Here is an 18,645-nt window from a genome sequence, read left to right as displayed (position 1 = left end):
CACATTTTAACTTACTTTTTACTACAGGTTACACAGGTGGGGGGATGGATTTCTAAACAGAATAGCATTTTTACTATGAAAAATATTCTGCCAGTGTTCTAAAGTATTACCTGCATTTCTACATTCATTACTGTGGGGTTAAGCAGTGTTTAGTAATGGTAATGCTTTTTAAACACTGTTATCAGTTGGTGCATTATTGCAGAACTAAGTATAACTATGATACCACATAGAACTGCATATATTGTATTAGTGTCCATAGCACAAACTAAGTCATATTTATTTGTATATATCCACCTGGCATGTTATCCTTTAATAAAAGAACTGTGTTAGCACATAACAAAGTTTGTGGACATTACTTTGTTGGGGCTTGGGATTCACTCTACCTAAGTACCAGTGTGCATCACCTCCCTTGATTATCTGTCTTGGCTGCTCGACCATAGCTATCCTTTGAGAGCCTTGGCTGGGGTGCCTCTGTGCCTCTACCCCAAGCCGATGGTCGGTAGAAGTACAAATACCCCTCTCCACTCTTTACAGTGATTATTCGCTACACATTTTCCTACCTTTAAGTTGCCCATTGAAAGTCAGAAAGGTACACCTTTGTAAGTGAATGCAATAGAAACACCACTGAAGGGAATTGACTAAATATATGCTTTCACTTTGCAAGGGATTCACATGCGGGAATGTAGTGACTTAGTTCCAGTTTTCTATAATGGTGTTTGAAAGTGACATGTCTATTGATTAAGGAGGAAACATTTATTTTCAATTAAGTGAAAGTAGAGAGATTTAGATAAGCAGGAATGTTTTCATTTATTTGGGTTTTTAACAAATTAAAGGCTTATCCTGGACCCACATGCATTGTTTAATATATGGTGCATGCATGCCCAAGGTAAACAATATGTACATATGGAGACGTGTGTTTACAAAAGTCCCAAAAGGTTATTGAGGCTTTGGTGAATCAATACTGTTACATCTGGGGTCCCAGGTTCATAAAAAGTGCTTTATTAAATAAATTAAAATTGTGCGTGCCTGACCTCAGGTGGGTGGACAATTCCCCTGAATTTGTTTTGCCCAATTAAAACATACTATAGTGACATAGGGAGCCTTTTGCAACTTTTTCCTTAGACCTCAACACTCTTTCCAGTTTTTCCCCCTTGCCACCAACTTGCATCCTCCATACAACCTATTCCAACCCAGCCAACACCCTCCTGTCTTTAAAATAAATGATTAGGGAGGTTTCCAATGATGGATATGAACATTGCTTTTGCTCAAAATAGTTATAACTGAAATAATATTACCCACTGTCTAATCCCAATATTCTTAAAAAATGAATATTATCTTCCAGGCCCCTGTGGCATCATTAAAACTTTAAATATAAAGTCCATAAGTGAGACGTCCATCTTGTTAGACCACTTTATATGTACACGGTCTGGACCTGAAGGCATGAACAAGCTAAGTGACTAAGCCCTCTTTAATTTTCTTTAGCGAAACGTCACCCTCACCCTAGGTAGAGATGAAGTGTATGTAGGTCTGCCAATTTATTCCCAGTGTACTGACCATCAAAATAATTAGCATCAATGTTAAATGTGTTGCATTCATCCAGAACATAATTCAACTCCCACCTTCTTTAGTGGAGATTTTCGCCTTAACTAGGAGCACATTGAAATAATAGTTATATTGCTTCTTGGGTGAGCGAACTGTAAATGCTTGAGTTGATGATTACAGGACATTCCCCTTTCCTGTCCTTCACCCATGGGACACAGTGATTTCTATGAATTTCACGATGCAAGTCCACAGATAATCCTACCTCAGTGGATATATGGACAAAAAATTGACAAAGACATAGACATATAGCTAGACCCTTTGAGGCCACCGGACAACAAACATTAAAGATTATTGTACCATGCCTGTGTCTACAAATATTCTACATGTAGTTATAACGTGCCAATTCTATATATGGAGGTTCCACTATCATTTTTAAACTGATAGAAATCGTTACGATAATTAACTAAATCCTTAATTGTAGTCAGGCATGCATAATGCCCTTCACAATTATCTGATATGCCTCCAGTCTTAGATCAAATTGTGTTACAGACTCGGTAGAAGTATAATTGTTCTCTGTTTCTCCCATATTGAGTACTTGTCGTCTTAGCTGTGCTTTTTACTGGGTCTGGCAAAACGATAGGCTCAGTCGCCTTCAGGAGATGTTGCACAATATGGCAAGCACAATACATTTAATCTACCAGAGAGGTGATAAACCACAACTTCACTAGGCAGCCATCTTTCCAGAACAATACATTATCCCTTGCCACTTCATACAACCTATGGTCATACTGCAATAAATAGGCCACAGCACCTTCCTTGCCAGTGAATATTTCTTAGAATGCCACAACAATTCCTCAAGAAAATATGAAAGAGCAGCAAAACTTACTTAGTCACCCACTGACACCTTAGTCTACAGTGTTCACTGATTCCTTTCTCACTCATTCATTACATCTTTTTATATTCAAGTGAACCTTTCGATTGATGTTTCCACTTACCTGCAAACATCATTTTCTGATTCCTCTAACCCAAACTGATTGTCAAATGCCAGTTGAATCCTGGTGTTCTCTGCTGAGTGAAGTTTCCATGTTAGTAAGAGGTTTCTGGGGTAGCTGCTTGGGAATCTTGGGCTCTTTATGTCTCCATTGCCAACAACATGGATAGTCTCCTCTTTCCTGTATAGGTCAGTGAGATGATTGCTCTCTGTAAGGGATAACAAGAAGCTGACGTTAGCATGGGTTGAAATTGGGATATTAAAAATATACACATCATTCAGAAGTGACTGAGATCATTTTAAAACTCAAAAACTATCAAAAGAAACATTACAGAAAAAATCTTTGTTCTTCATTTTACTGAGTTTGTTTTAATGTTCTATGCCTTACACCGTTTCTAATACACTTTTGCAACTTTTATGTTACAAGAACTAATATGTTATGGTGTTATCTTCTTTCACTAAATACATATTTAGGGTTTTCGAAGTTATGATATGCTGTTACAAGGCTTGTATATCATGCAACATCATTACCATAGTAGTCTCAGAATCCTGACTTGTCTGGGATTTGGCACATTATGCCCCCACCCAGGGCTTCCAGAGCTTAACGCCCTTGTGCAGAGAACATCTCCTCTCCAGCTATCTCCCCTTTGTGCACTGTGCCCCATAGAATAAAATTGAGTCCCAATAAATATGGTCCAAGTGTGCACATAGCTCCTGTACCTATTCTTTCACATGCCTTCCCATGTATTTTATCTATCCCTCGCCCTCATCCCAACTTTCCACCTGACTTTGCTTTTCCCTACCAGCACTGAATGTTTTTCCATCTCCTCCTTTGCCTCTGTAACAGGCAAAGCACTTCAGCGCCATAAACTATGACGGGGAAGTTATACAATGGGAGGAATTCGACAATCCACACAGAGGGTGTGCACTCGCCTGGGCTTTTTTTGAAACTGTATGTGAAATTGAATGATGGTAGATCAACCTCGAAAAATGTGTGTGGCTAATCTGCACACATTTTTCTATGCTCACCGCACGACTAACACTTGTACTCTGGGTGGACAAAGCCTACGGGCGCCTCCCCTCCATGTCACATTTAGTTGGAATGTGTCAGCCAGGGGTACATTAAGGCATCTCAAAAAGGGGAGAGCAAAACATTTCTCCTGCCATGGCTAGCCTGATTAAATGACAAAAGCTCCATGGATCCACCCTTTCCATTGATAACCCTGCTGGTGGCAGCTAGGCATACTGTGAGAGTTCATTGAAGCAGGCCCAGTAGGGGCCTGGCCGCAGGGCTGACAAAAGACAGGAAACCCCAACACCTTTGATATGCATCTGTGTTAGCCTGAAGCCAGCTCCCACCTCTTAGCATCAAGGGTTGTGAATTGTCATGTCTGAGACAGCTGTTTACAGTAGTCAACCCAGCAAGGGGACCCCAACCATAAGGTACCAGTATGTGGTTTGGCGGTGACCGAAAATCTCGTCTGGCCGCAAGTTCAAGGCAGACCTGCTGTTTTAATCAGGAACCACAGAGAGCTCAATAAACCAGAGAGACCCTTCGATCCACAACAGACAGGAAGATGGGTGGGACTTAGTAGTGCATTTGTTCATCCCTTTATCTTTCCTGCTGCAAAACACTCTGGTTATGACCTCACACATACAGGAGATGATTGGTGGGGACCAAGGATTAGTTCATTAAGATAGGCCTAGCCTACACCAATCACTGGGGCCCATTTGGCTTTAAAAGAAGGTTGGGGCCCCTCTTTGGCAGATCATCTGAAGACTTCAGAAGGAGTAACAAGAAGATCCTATTTGGACCATGTCTGACAGTACAGTCTGCTTCACAGCTTCCTCCAGTGAAGGAAGGCCACGGATTCCAAAGAGGGAAGCAATATCCCTCACCTAAACATCTCCCAGGAAATAGATGGAGATACCGAGTCCAGTTGATCCTCCAGCAGCTCCAGAACCAGTACCCATCCAGCACACAGGTCGCCTTGCTAGGCTCTGCAAGCAAGCTTCGTAGGTAGGAAGTGCCAGAGAATCTCTGAACCAAACTGAGAAAAAGGCCGGTGCCTGCAACACTCTCCTCAGCTTTGGCCCGTCCACCTTATAGGATGGCAGGAGCCCAGTGAGAATGCTAGGAGGAGTGCATCGACAAGCATCAACCATTGTCTGCCTTAAAAGAAATCATTTGAGTCAGTCGACTACCTCGAGCTGCAACCAACTGCACCGTGGATTGTTGTCACACCTCAATTGCTAACATCATCCGAGGTGCCTCGACCAGTGCTTAATAACCAGCACTTAGACAACGATTCCTGACCCACAGCCGCTGTGTAGGCCATCCTGCAGCTATCCGTCCAGCCTTGCTCAACGAAATGCCTGCTGCATGATACCTGCAGCTGTCTCCCATCTTGAACTCTGCTGCAGAAGCTGCAAAGTGCCCTGATACCTGTCGAGCACCTAGAATTTCTACAAGCAATATTTATATTGTGGCCCTGTCCCCTGGTCCTTCTCTGAAGGCACCTTGTGACATTTTATGACCCATTACTCCCTTTGTGCTGAAACTAAGTATTCTTGAACTATTGCGATGAATTACTTTACCGACTACCCTACTGTCAGTATTCAGAGTGCATCCCCTTTCCTTCTTGAAACTGTCTGTCTGCATTCCGTTACGTGTTGGGTTGCATTGTGTATTGTGCTAGAACTATCTGTGATAATAATAAAGTAGATATTTTTATACAACCTTGACTGGACAGTCCCTTTTATCATTGTGTAATAATTGTGTTTTCACTGTGTTACAACTAACCAATGATCCACGACCTTGCATAGGTAAGTCTATGTTCCATCCACATTACCAAAATTGAACAAGGCGGCTTGCAATTTGCTTGTGTATTAAATCTCTTTGGATCCCTTCTGGTGTATTAGAGGTGTGGGGCTGATTGATGGTTTAGAAACCGATATTCATCCCTGGAACACAGGTGCTCCTGAAGTTGATTTGTCACAGGCACAATAAAGTATGACAGGGGGAGCTATACAAATGCAAGATAAGATAACATAAGATTATAAGGAAGAGACTTGGGTTGAGTGAATCAGTGTTTATCATCCAAATATGACAATTATTTCCCAATTCAGCACACCTACATACAACTTGGTGACTAGGTAAAACATACACAAGGAGTACATACTAAACACCAAACCCACAATTCAATGGAAAGGTATGCAGGAAATTAAGCAATACTGTTGTTGGAGTGATGCAAAGGAAAGGATTCCAAAGGTAAAAAAATAAGGCTAACTAGTCTCTGTGATAATTACCTAGTGTCCAAAATATAGTCTGGGGAATGTACAGTTAAAGTATATATGAGTGGATCTGAGCGTAGCTATGCTGGCAATGGAAGAGACATAGAATAAACAAAGAAGTAAATAGTGTCAAAGGATGCAACATTGTATCCAATTGTTAAGATACCTATATCCATTGCAACAGGGAGAACTGGATATGGAGTGATTGAAGCTTTATAAAGGAGCGCTTACAACCAGCACAAAGAGAGTAAGTGCTTCCAAATGCAGAAAGAGAGTCAGGCTTTGAGAATGGTGGTGAGGCAATTGACTCAGAAGGCCATGGACAGCAAAAATGGATGCTTGATGAGGAAAGGTTTTCTGCAGACCAATGGTGATCACATAGCAAAATAGACTGATCAAGTAATGTCGGTAAGAGGGTGCAAGAATGGATGATGTATATGCTAAACAGAACAGACATTTTGAAATTCGAAACAATGTTATAGTAGGGAAACCGCTCTTTAACGTGAAGAAGTTAGTCTGTTCCCTGTCAGTACTCAGAAGATTTTCTACACAATAAGGAGAAACTATCTATTGCAGCTCTTTTTACCAAAGAATCGGTCCACAGTTGCCTGAATATAATGTTTGCAACATATGCCCGTTCACAAAGAATTTGAGTAAATTAGAGCCACTATTGTCCAATATTGCAAAATGAAACACCACTGGGGATCTTTCTTCACTGTTACAGATTGCGGCCATTTTTCTGACATTCTGGTTTTATGTTGGTGTTTACTGTTACTCACAACAACCTTTTGTAACATTCCAGACTAATATGCAAATGGTGAATGTCTATAGGCAGTTACTTAATTATCCAATGGTAAATTCTTGAGGGTTATCATACTGACAAGACGTTTTGTACAATCAAGTTGTTCAGTTATTCCACTAGGTGCTGGCATAAAACACTTTCGGGGCTGCTGGTAACCAGGTATTAGGTTCTGGGAGATATGGATTTACCTCACTGTGGCATATCATGCTTCTCAAATTCCTGTATCAAACTTATGGTGCTTTGACCACCTATTTTCTGATGACATATCCATATTAATGAGAAGCCAATTTTGTTTAAGAACACTAACAGATTTACTATTGAGCCTGGAGAAGGTTGTGCTTTATATGTAGGTATTGATGCTGTTAAGGATTTCAATCAGGCACACACCCGGGTCTCGCCTAGCATGTAATGCACAGGTGAAATACTTATTTATTATGTCTATAGGTTAAATATTCTTAGTGATATACCACTCATTTCACACCAGTCTCAAAATACCCCCCAGGTCACAGTGGACCAGGAATCAGGCTGTTTGGTAAAGTTAAATATTTATTTATTATTTAAAATTCAAATCAAACACAAATAAATATACATACATATGGGGCAGCAATCACCAATGTGGCGACAAAGAAATTCAGATAGTAAGAAAAGCAATTGAATTCACTTATAGCAATACAGAATAGAAAACACAGGAAAAAGAACAGTTTTGGTTTGTGAAAAGATAGTGCTTAGGTTAAGATTTCACCCTGCAAAGTACTTAATTCATAATTGAGCAGTTCTACACAGATGTCAGTAAGCAACAGGTATTTATGAAAGATCAACAGAATACAGTGTTTGAATATAATCTTCCATCCCCAAGCAAGAGAGAAAAAGCGTTTTTGGAACTTTTACAGTTGAAAATGGCTTTGTGAAACAATGAAAAGTGTGCAAAAATGCTTAAATTGATATACATTCCTTTGGGAGCAATAATTAACAGGTTTTAACAAACATGAGCTACAATATGAGCAACTATATACACTTTGAAACAGATTAGGAGTGTGGAAATACTTTGAATGCGAAAAGACACATGTCAAACTTTTTGCAAAAATACGAATTCGAGCCTAATTTCCGCTATGCAATCTTTAATAAAAACGGGTCAAATACACTTTCGCAGTTAGTTAAGGATGTAGCTGAGGGTCTTAGGTTTAAGTGAGAGTTGAAATTACGTTTCTGTCTATACAATTGAAGAAGTTATGCAAGTTTGAATAAGAGGCGTTTTTGAAAATAAAGATGTGAAAATGAAAACAGAAATCAGTTTTTACAATGACAATTATGCTCTAAAGTACGGTATTCAGGCTGGTTACCAGTTTGAAACACAGTAAGCTCCAGAGTGGTCAGCGGAAACCAACCCCAGCACCTCTGTGTCCGCCTTGGAGGACTCAGTCAGATTACCCGTGGGAGATTTTAAGGATTTGGGATTTTACAAGACTAAAGGATTTTCAAGAAATTATTACTAGCACAAGAAATCAAAGCAAGGTTTCAACAATGGTGTGGAACTTTTATAAGTTCTTAAGTTAAAGAAAGGGTGGGTTGAGATTGGGATAGGACAAGCCAGATATACTATGGGTTACTATTATTCCTGTTGATACTTACAGTCCTCTGTAAATTAAGATTGGACCATCTGGATTCTGGTCATCCGGATCAGGTCTAGCGGCAGCAGGGCACCTCTGGCAGGATGGTCAGCTGGGCGGTTCTAGTCAATTGGACTGGTGCCTCAGACTGGATTTGGATTGAATTGTTCCTTCTGGTCACTGGACACGGTAGAGTAGCGGGACTGCGAGTTTTAGCAGTCAAGCATGAATGGCAGCAAGCCAGACTGGATCAGAATTATTCTTTCCTGACGTTTGGGATGGTTTAAGGTTTGGGCCTAGCTGAAGAAGAGTTCAGCAATTGCTGAGGCCTGGGTTTTGCAAAGTAGTCTGGAATCAGGACAAGATGAAAAGTTCTGGAACAGTATGCAGAAGTCAGGTAGAAAATGATGCGTCGAAATCAGGATATAGTCAGGAATCAGTGTGTGTCTGTGTGTGGTGAAGTCCCTATATTTATCATGCCAAGTGAAATCACAAAATGTATGCCAGTTTCATTCAACTGGCAACAGCTGTCAACTTCCTTTTATCAGGGTGGGGGTTCAGAGAGAAGTTTCCTGCCCCTCCTTTACAGGGATCAGTATGCAGCCTGTAATTGTCCTTGGCTGGGCCCCAGACAAATGTCTAATGAGCTCTTTGTTGTAAATATGCGAGAACCTCCAGCATCAATTAAGCCTCCACGCTAGCAGTGGATTAAGTGTCATCTTTCCCAGGCTGAGAACTGTCAGGCAGAATTGTAATTACTCAAAACTGTATTTTAACTTGAAGTTACCTACATCTTCATTAAAACAGAGAAAATGAACACAGTTTATAGAGGATTTTGACATTTAAAGAATTAAGCCTTTCCACAAAAAGCATACTTTTAAACAGGTGATTTAGCACTTTCATCAGGGGAAAAGCACATTTAAACGGAGTCTTTTACATCAGCTTTTCCTTCAGTGCTGGGATGTGTTTTTCAGTTTGGAGATATGTATCCAGCGTTTTGTTTGTAGTTTCTGCCTGTACAGTTGAAATTGTTACATGTTGCCGTTTTTAGCCACATTTCTCCCGTGGAAATGGACCCAAATGTTATTGAGCTGGTTTTTCATAAGATACATTTCTGTCAGTCAATGAGGCCCGGCTTCTCTACCACACTGGATGATCTGTACCCTTTTACTTTCAATGGTTCACTGAAAAATGAATGGATCTAGCACCAAAACAGCACTTTGAAGGTTGCAAAGCTACCCTTTTAAAAGGCCTTTTTGATTTTCAGGACAATTCTGCTGCCTTTCTTCATGTTAAATGTAACATCATCCACTGGCATTCTCCTGGAGAGAGTTCTGCTTTCCCCCCACTTTGACTGTGTGTGGCAGGGGTGTGTAGCCTTTTATGATTGTGACCCATGCGCAGTTTTGCAGATGTTTGCATGCACAGGGGTTAGCACATCCATTTTGGGCTGTTTCTTTCCCCATTTGTAAATTGAGGCATTGGGGCACATTTGGATGGGTTAAAATATCCCACCATGCCATCTGCTTTCTTGCTTGCTTGCTTGGTGATACAATGGTTGCCATATGTGTTGTTCTGAATATCAATTTCTAGATCTAGGAACATTACACTTTCCTTGCTGTATGTTTTGGCATAGGATGTAATACAGTTAACTTTGCATTTGTGGGTCTTAATGTATACTATGAAAGGATCAACCAGTGTTTTATGTGCTTTTGGTGTTAAGGCCATACAGACTGCATCATCTGTGTTTGAGGGACCGGGCTTTACCTCATGTCCAAAATATGTAACTCTCAATGTCATTTGTCCACCTCTTTAGTCGAGCCGTTTAAATATCAACTAAATAGGAGGGAGATGCCAGTATCACCCTGAATTACCTGAAAGGATGTTGTGAATGGCTCATTTAGTTCGAACTTGGGGTCAAAACATCCTGCAATTGACAGACTGTTATAGATCCCACCGAATCTGAATAAACTAAAAATGCCATCCCCATGTCCCCCAGAACTGTCCATAGGATTGATTTATTAATACATTCAATAAGCTCCAGAAACTTCAAGAACAGATTGACCTTTTTGTCAGTGAAAGACATATAGATTATTCATTTAGAATTGAGACATTGCTCATTAGTTCCCATGCCTTCCTTGAAACCATATTCAGTGTCTGCTTGGATCTTAATTTCAAAATAAGAACACATACACATACTTGTACAATATGTACTAAGAATTTGATCAGGAATGGGAATAAGAATGCAATATGATCTTGTGGACCTCTTCTTGGGGTATGATTTCTTGCAGCCCCCGAGGTATAAGCTTTTAGACCCCAACTTGGGGTATGGATCTCATGGACCCTGCATTAGGATATAGTTTCTTGCACCCCACCCTGGGTTATAATCTAGTGCACCCCTCCTTGCAGTATTGTTTATGTCAGCCACCTTCCCCATCTGATTCCCCAGAGCCACTGTGTACCTTATTGTTGGATGCAGTGCTCCTCGTCAGGCTGGGGAAGTTTGGTGGTGATGGCACTGGTTCTTCAGCATGCTCTTCCTTACTCTCTTCAGGTGGGGTTTCTGCCTTTCTCTTGCCGTCTCTCTGTTGTGTCTCATGCTGCCGGTTGCCCATGGCCTGGCTCGGCACTGGCATCCTCTGATGTGCATTCCTAGTTCCATGTGAGCCCAGCTCTCATCATTCTGCTGCCTCGGCCCGGCTGGGGCTGTCCTGCACGGCTTGTCCTTTCCTGCTCCTGCCACACCTGCCAGGGCACGGGTTTAGCACTTCTGACGCTGCACAGATTTGTCTCTCTCATTCCTCCAATGATAATGCACTCTTTGTTCCTTTGTAAGGGGATGGGACTTTCCACAATTCTCTCAATCCTCACTGATAATGTGAAAACAGATTGCCAGATACAAAACATTTTTGCAGGAGGTTTCTTGTTATCATTCATTGTAACTCCCATGGAACCAACAATGATAGTATTGGAGTCTGGATCAAATGGAGGGAGGATGACTAACATCTCTTTCTAGGGCCTCCATCCTCTATGGCTTGGCAGGGTCATCACTGGTGGGATTCAACTTGAACTGGCCCCTAAGGTGTGTTAAGCAAAGCAGGCTCACCTCCCTAGTCGGAAAGGGGGTAGTTCCCCCTTGAGGAGAGGGGCACATTTCCTAGATGTCACAGTGTGTAGACCTTCACCATAAGGGAGTGCTCTGCAACATTTGCTCTCCTGATTTATAAAACAAAACTATCATAGCTAACCAGTATAGTCAAAGGTGAGGAAACATGGGGCCTCATTACAAGTCCGGCGGTAACCGAGCCGGAAATTCCGACAGGTTGCCGCAGACTTAGAATGAATTACTGGCTCCGGAATTGCAGGAATTACTGGGGCATTACAGCCCCGGTGGTCCGGTAATTACGGAGCCGGCATTCTGTTACTCTCCATTCCTGTGTACTCAATGGGAATGGAGGCCGTGGAAACAACGGCACCATGCGGTAATGGTGCCAGTGTTTCCACGTCTGTCTGCGGCCGGTGGCATTAGAACTCATAGTTAGCTGGTCTGGAAACGGTGCCGGTATGGTTTTACCGGCACCGTTAAATCCGGACTGGCTAACTTGTAATGAGGCCCATGGACTTGTCACTCAAAATATATAAAGAGCCGGAGGTTGCAGCCCCTGCTAGTGAAGCACACTGAAGCACAACCTGCAGCATGCCAGGTATATCTCATAGTAGTGAGTTAATGATGCTACTCTCTTGTGAACTGATTCTATTATTTTAAGGGGCACTTTTCAGATACTAGATCGTTGGCATTTGTCTACCCGCATAACAAACTTCCTCTACAACACTGAATTGTGCAGGGTTCTATTCTGAAGGTAAAACAGAAATCAGAGGCATTCTTGTTGATGAGACCGGTGGTCGTTCAGTGCGCTTTGCCAAAGGGCAGACTGTAGTTAGAGAGCTGAACTTTTGTTTAACAATGTTGTTTTCTCTGGGAGTTGTTGTCTGCAACCACAAGGTGTGGAGTAAAATGAACGACAAGAAATAACGTACTTGATTATAGCAGTGTAAATAAGTAAAACACACTAATGCGAAATGGAATGCAAAAGTAACAAGTGATTACTTAATGCCCTATTTCTTATCATTTTTTCAAATGCGCATTGAGTAAGAACCACCAAGAAATGACCTTTGGAAATGTTTAGAACACTCATTTTGCCGCTCACTTTCTGAGCTTGAGTTTGCAAGCCCCTGCGAGCATTCTGAACTTGCACAAATGCATGTCCAAGTTTAAAAAGAAGGCTCTTGTTTGGCCCGTCTAACCAACATACGTGCACGATGGAGACAAACAACATATATCTTGGCTGGGGCTATTTTATGATGCCTGTTTGGTTTACACATTTCGCCTACGGCAGCCTGAACTCGCATAACTGCAGCAAGGCATCACATTCTGTGATCGTTGCCGAACATTTGGGACCATTTTGATTGTGCCCTGCACATATTTTATCAGCTATATTTATGTTTAACTACACACATGTATTTGGCAGAGAGGCGCATGTTCAATAATGTTACCCCTTATAGTGGAATTAACACGGCGAGCATGGGGTTTTCACAGTTATAACACGTTTCTCCGAAATCTCTTGGTTTAATTAGAACAGACTTCATAGTATACTTTCGAAGCTCTCAGAGACTATTAATGGCATGGCAGCATAAACGTTGGCAGTAAGACAGTCCCTGCCTAACTGAACCCTGTGGAAAGCTGAGAGACCACATAATCAAGTTCCCTCTTGGCAAATTTCAACCAAACCACAAGCACTTTAAGTAACATCAGGGCTGCATTCATAAGGCCCAAATGATTATGTTACAGTGTGTGGTTAGCACATGATTACTCTGCATTTACTTTGGGTTGACATGGCAGCGGCCAGAAAAGAAATAGGATTGTGAGTGGATGCATTTTCGAGTTCAATTCACAATTTCACTAAAGTTCATGATTCAGCATATTGAAACACACACCAAAAGGTGCTGCAAGCTTGCAACACTATGCACGTCAACATATGCAAATATACCCATGACAACAGACCCTGAAATCATATGATACATGATATGATATTTATAGCGCGCTTATACACAAGTGTTTCAAGACGCGTCAAGGCAAGGGAGAGCAGCAGGGGGTACAAGAACGATCTTACTAGGCCCAGTGACATTGAGATTGCGCAAGTGCCAGGGGGAGGGGGATCAAGTGCAAGACATGGGATCAAACATTGAAAAACAAGAGTGCGGACAGCAGGGGACAGTGCAGGGTTAAGTGCAGAAAAACAAGTGTTAGATAAGTGCAGGTAGGGGGGTTGTAGGGATCTAGATACAGCCCCAAGTGCAAGGTTGCCAGGAGGCTGTGCAAGTGTGCAACTGGGAGGACATTAACCTGGGCCCATGGTGCAGAGGGTAGCAAGGTAACCAGTGCAGTGTCAGACAAAGGATCAGCAGGGTAGCAGAAGAGAGAAGACAGAAGCAAAGAGGAAAGTCTTCAGCTGTTTCCGGAACTGGAGATGGTTCTGCTCAAGTTTCAAAAGCTCAGGAAGGCTGTTCCAGAGGGAGGTGCCAGTCAAGCAGAGAGATCTGCCCCCAACGTGTTGCTTGGAAAAGCGACAGACCCTCAAGGAGTTGGAGGTGGAGGAGTGAAGAGCTTGAGTACAAAGATACTTCGGAAGCGAAAGCTGGAGATATTTTGGTCGCAAGCCCCCAGAAGGCATAGTGGACAATCCAAAGGGTCGTGAACTTGATCGTTGCAGACACTGGGAGCCAATGAAGAGATTTCAGTGCTGGAGATATGCTATCCCTGGGCTTGAGGTCAAGGACAAGTCTTGCAGTCCTGTTCTGGATAAGTTGCAGAGGGCTGCGAGTAGAGGCAGGCAATTTTTTTAAAAAAAGGCTGTTAGTAATCAAGCCTAGAGAGAACCACAGATCTAGATACAGTGAGCTTCTGGGGGAAGGAGAGGAAAGGACAAATACCTCTGAGGAGGTGCAGTTGGTAGTTTGACTTCTTAGAGACCTTGGTAATATGAGAAGAGAAGGAGAGTGAAGAGTCGAAGATAATCCTGAGGTTCTTAGCCTCACAGGTGGGAGCAGGAGGAGGGCTACGGGGGGCCAGCCAGAGAGTGACAGAAAAGAAGGGTGCGGGTGTGCCAAGGAGGAGGATCTCTGTCTTGCTGGCATTCAGGCAGAGATCATTGGTTGCGCACCACTCCTGGATTGCCGACAGACAATCTGGGATGAGAGAGGGAGAAGAGGCGACAAAGGGGAGCATGAAAGCAAGCTGGGTGTCATGAGCATAGCACTGGAAGTTGGAGCACAGAGCAGAAATGCAGTGGGCTAGAGGTTCCAGATATTGGTTGAACAGCCAGGGAGAAATATTAGACCCCTGTAGAACACTGCAGTTAGAGAGAGAGATAGAGGAGTGGAATGACTAAGTTGGACCTGGTATTGATGGTCAGAGAGGAAAGAAGTCAGCCAGGCCAGAACCTGATCAGTGATCAGCCTGCTAATGATAAAGGAGCTGAACACATGTCTACAGCACCTGTTTTCAGAAACTGGTGCTCATAAAAAGGTGCACAGTTTATGTGTTGTATGATAATTTAGTGATTTACAGTGTCCTTTATGCTGCTTCTTTAAAGCTCTGTGAAGTACATATGCATCTACGTCTTTTATACTGTTCCCAAAATGGAAGTACCGGTCGGATTACTTGACACATTACAAGGTTTGTCTTTTGCGTTTGGGGGTTTCAATAATCCTACTTAAATAATACTTTCAGGATTCATATCTTCAGATTGTCTGTTTTGAGTTTTGAGATGTTTGGCACAGAGCACCTTGACATGTTGCATGCCATAATAATTTCTAAAATCAAATCAGTCAAAAATTAGATATTCTATTTCATTGAACATGTGCCAATGGAACACAACCGTGAAGTGCATGTTGAAGAGATGAAAAAACAGCCCCTTAGAGACACCAACCACTAGATGCCCTTTTAGGAATTTTGAACATTTGTGCAAAAGTTTCGTTGTTTAACCTAAAAACATATATTGTTTTAGAAAGGAATCTCCTCTTCTTTTTATATTGGTTTTTATTGTGAAAAATATGCATTTTGAAAGCAATACCAAATATTTCCTCTTGTTGCCCAAATGGACTTACAGATATAGCTATTTGCAAAAGATAGATTATTTGGCTATTAGGATTCTGCCATTCTTTTTTGCATTTTTTTTGTTTTTATTTCACTTATAGTATTGCAGTAAAGTGGTATACAACTAATGTTATAAGCGTGAGCACATCACTTACAAGGGTAAAAATAAGTGTACAGGATGAGCAAAACCACGTGATGCAGTATTTTGAAAATTCCCTTTATGTCACTAATAACAGTATGCAAAAGGTGAGAAGGTAGAAGTCAAATGAGAGATGTTTTGTTTGTTCCCTCATTCCAGATGGCATGAGTGCCTCCAGAGTGTTTATAGCAACAGAAATACCCACACACAGAGCCCATTGCTTGACACATCTTGCACTAGACACAACAAGAGGACAATTTCATGGCAGATGGGTCACTATACGATGGATGACAAAAACAGATTCATCTCGTGAAGGCAGTTTCATAAAGCTAAATCTCCTGATGCCCAACGTTAAAACACAATACAAGATAATGAAATATGTATAGTCAGGCCCAAATAGGGGAGACATGAGAATTGAAGACTACAAATTGCTGCAGTGCACAAGGGAAAGAAATACCTGGTTGCTGGAACAGACCCCAGTTAGACATAATAGGAGATTTATTTACAGAAGGATGGATTGATGGAATGATGGGCTGCAAGGCACAAGCACTCATATCAGCATCAAAAGAGGTTGTGGAGAATGTAAATAGAATGTGCCTCGAGGAATGGGTTGAATATTCTTACTTGGGTGGAAGATGAAGGAGGGCTGGTACCCATAATACAATTAAAAGAGGGAACCACGTGTTTAAGGAACAATGGTTCAGTTAAAGTAGGGATGAACAAAGGGTGCCAGCGCATGATGGACCCACCAGAAATGAAGGTGGGCACAGCTGTATAAATGGACCACTATTGTCTTGTGGTTCAAAGGCCTACATTGGAGAGGCATATTCTCAATAGTAGTAATAAGTTCACCGGCTCTGGTGGTGCCACTAAATGAGGTGCAGATCAGTGATTTCCCCCTATGAACACAAACACTAGAAAGAAAAGGTCTCTCGGCTTAAAACATACTTGGAGAGAAAATTACTTTTCAGAAAAATCAGTTGAGTCCTATGATGACATACTAGATGGACATACATTGTTCACAGAACTGCAATGTTCTTTACCTCCTATCTTTTCCCTGGCTTGCAAGTAGCAACTAATGCCAGATGGTTACACATTACCAGGTGGGAGTTGCTACAGACAATAAATGCAACAGTGAAGGGGTTTAATGCAATAAAGGAAGTGCTGAGAGCAGTTAGATTAATGATTTACCAAAACAGGTAGGTCCTTGATCTCATAACAGCCATGGAAGGGGGTGTTTTTCACCAAAATAGGATCAGTGTGCTGTACTTTCACACAGTACATGATGAACAGAACAGGTCCCTAACCGAGGCTTTAACCACACTAGAGGAGATGCACACCATAATGGTGTTAAAGGTTGAAGACATTGAAAATGATGACTGGTTTACCTGTTGGCAAACACATTCAAAATGTTATTGGCCATACTGGTACTGGTCCTGAAAGCTGTTTGTGTCCTGCAAATAGCACTGGGCCAATGTAAAAAGGCTGGAAAGGAGGCTCTGGAAATGCAGCTGTAAGGGAGTGGTCGATGAATTGACCAGTGGGGGTGCAATTTTGCAGATAAATGTGCCAGTACCACCTTCTGCCCCTCCACCTTCTCATTACTCTAAGGATGAGAAAGAGTATAAACAGGCCCAGCCACCCCATGAACCTAGGGGTGAGAAACAATATAAGTTGAGGCAGAGTCCATAAAATAGTCAAATCCTTGATGCATATACATCCGTCAGAAAGGATTAGTAAGGCTGAGCGACACTACTAGGGATTTAATATATGCCGAAGAATGTACAAGTAGTATACTACAAGTAGCATAGGTTCCTGAGTACCAAAAGAGGGACTCACTACATTGGAAGGGTTGATGAAACTATAGGTAGATAATGGCACAGCATACACGGGCAGGGAACCCAGCATATGACAGAGGTACACGATGAATGTGAAACAAACCAACGCCAATATAGAAGTCTCCAACATGGAGGCTGAAGTGCAGAAGTACAGCAATTTTTCTTAACATGGAGGCCGCAGCAGGTCTAAGAATTGGCAAATTATTAGGAATGAAAGATGCTGAATTCACAACAACACATGTATTTTAGCAGCTCCTGAAGCTGCATATATAGCAATTCAGAGTGAGCACCAAGGTCAGATTGCCAGGAAGGGAGCAGTGGGTGTGAAGAACCTAGGGGGAAGATAAGTGTTCCCAGGACAAAAAGCAGAAGCCTCCCAAGTTAATTAAATTAATAGGAGCACAGACATCATTGATGTCCAGGTGCATGAGACTTGTACATCAAAAGACTCCATAGAAAATAGAGGAAGGGTGTCTCAAGTGGGGACAAAAAGTATAAGGTATCCTAGAATTAACTAGAAAGTTCAATAAATAGGAAGAAATGCATTCTCCAACGTGGTCCTCTAACATGTTAACAAGACACTGAGAACACTGGCCATTCATTAAAAGACAAGCAAAGATAAGGCACCTGCCAAACTCCCTAGCACACAGACAGGCACTAGATGATTCACAGGGGCATGTGCAAAGAGAAGCAAAGACCTCATCACCTGGGAATGACAAGGAGTTGCTTTAATTTGAATTATAGCAGCACATCAACTTCTCTCTCCCACCTCATGTCTCACTCACATATCTTGATGCCTGTTAGGATGTTGAAGGTTGATGAGCAATCTGCCACCCAATAGAAATCCCTTGCGTCACATCGCCTATCATGAACAAGGCCAACCAATTAAGTATCAATGTAATGGTGTTATTGAAAGTATTATCTGAAGTAGGCTGGGCCAAGGAGGAGCCATCAGATATGTCTAACCCAATCATAGAACTAACACCTTTATACTGTATATGTATTTTACAATGTTAATCAAAGTTATTCATATGTTTTGTTAGTGAGATTGTATTATGATGACACGGATGATGTTTCTTTTGTTTAATAACTACTCACATCTTTTGTATCCCTGAGAGCTGATTGTATGGTGTCCTGGCATTATTTGATGTTTTGAATAAAGATGGGTTTTCCCATGCACTTTGAGCACTCTACTATTGAGTATTTGTTTATTAGTGCTGTAAATTGGACCCTCCTTTACAGTAGAGTCTGGATATTGTTATGCATTCATTCCCAC

At 41.8% G+C, this 18,645-nt stretch overlaps 1 protein-coding gene across 1 annotated transcript in view; it reads right to left on the bottom strand.

The window, feature by feature from the left end:
- Positions 1-18,645, bottom strand: part of PDGFD (platelet derived growth factor D) — a 1,219,073-nt gene that overhangs the window by 577,671 nt on the left and 622,757 nt on the right. The window contains exon 2 of the mRNA XM_069640767.1: positions 2,538-2,742. Within this exon, the coding sequence (XP_069496868.1) occupies positions 2,538-2,742 (205 nt within the window). The remainder of the gene's footprint in view (positions 1-2,537; positions 2,743-18,645) is intronic.

The sequence above is a fragment of the Ambystoma mexicanum genome, chromosome 7q (assembly GCF_040938575.1).
Source record: "Ambystoma mexicanum isolate Mex_15411 chromosome 7q, UKY_AmexF1_1, whole genome shotgun sequence".
NCBI lineage: Eukaryota > Metazoa > Chordata > Amphibia > Caudata > Ambystomatidae > Ambystoma > Ambystoma mexicanum.
The sequence above is the reverse complement of the archived record's forward strand: the minus strand, read 5'-3'. Positions and strand labels throughout refer to the sequence as shown.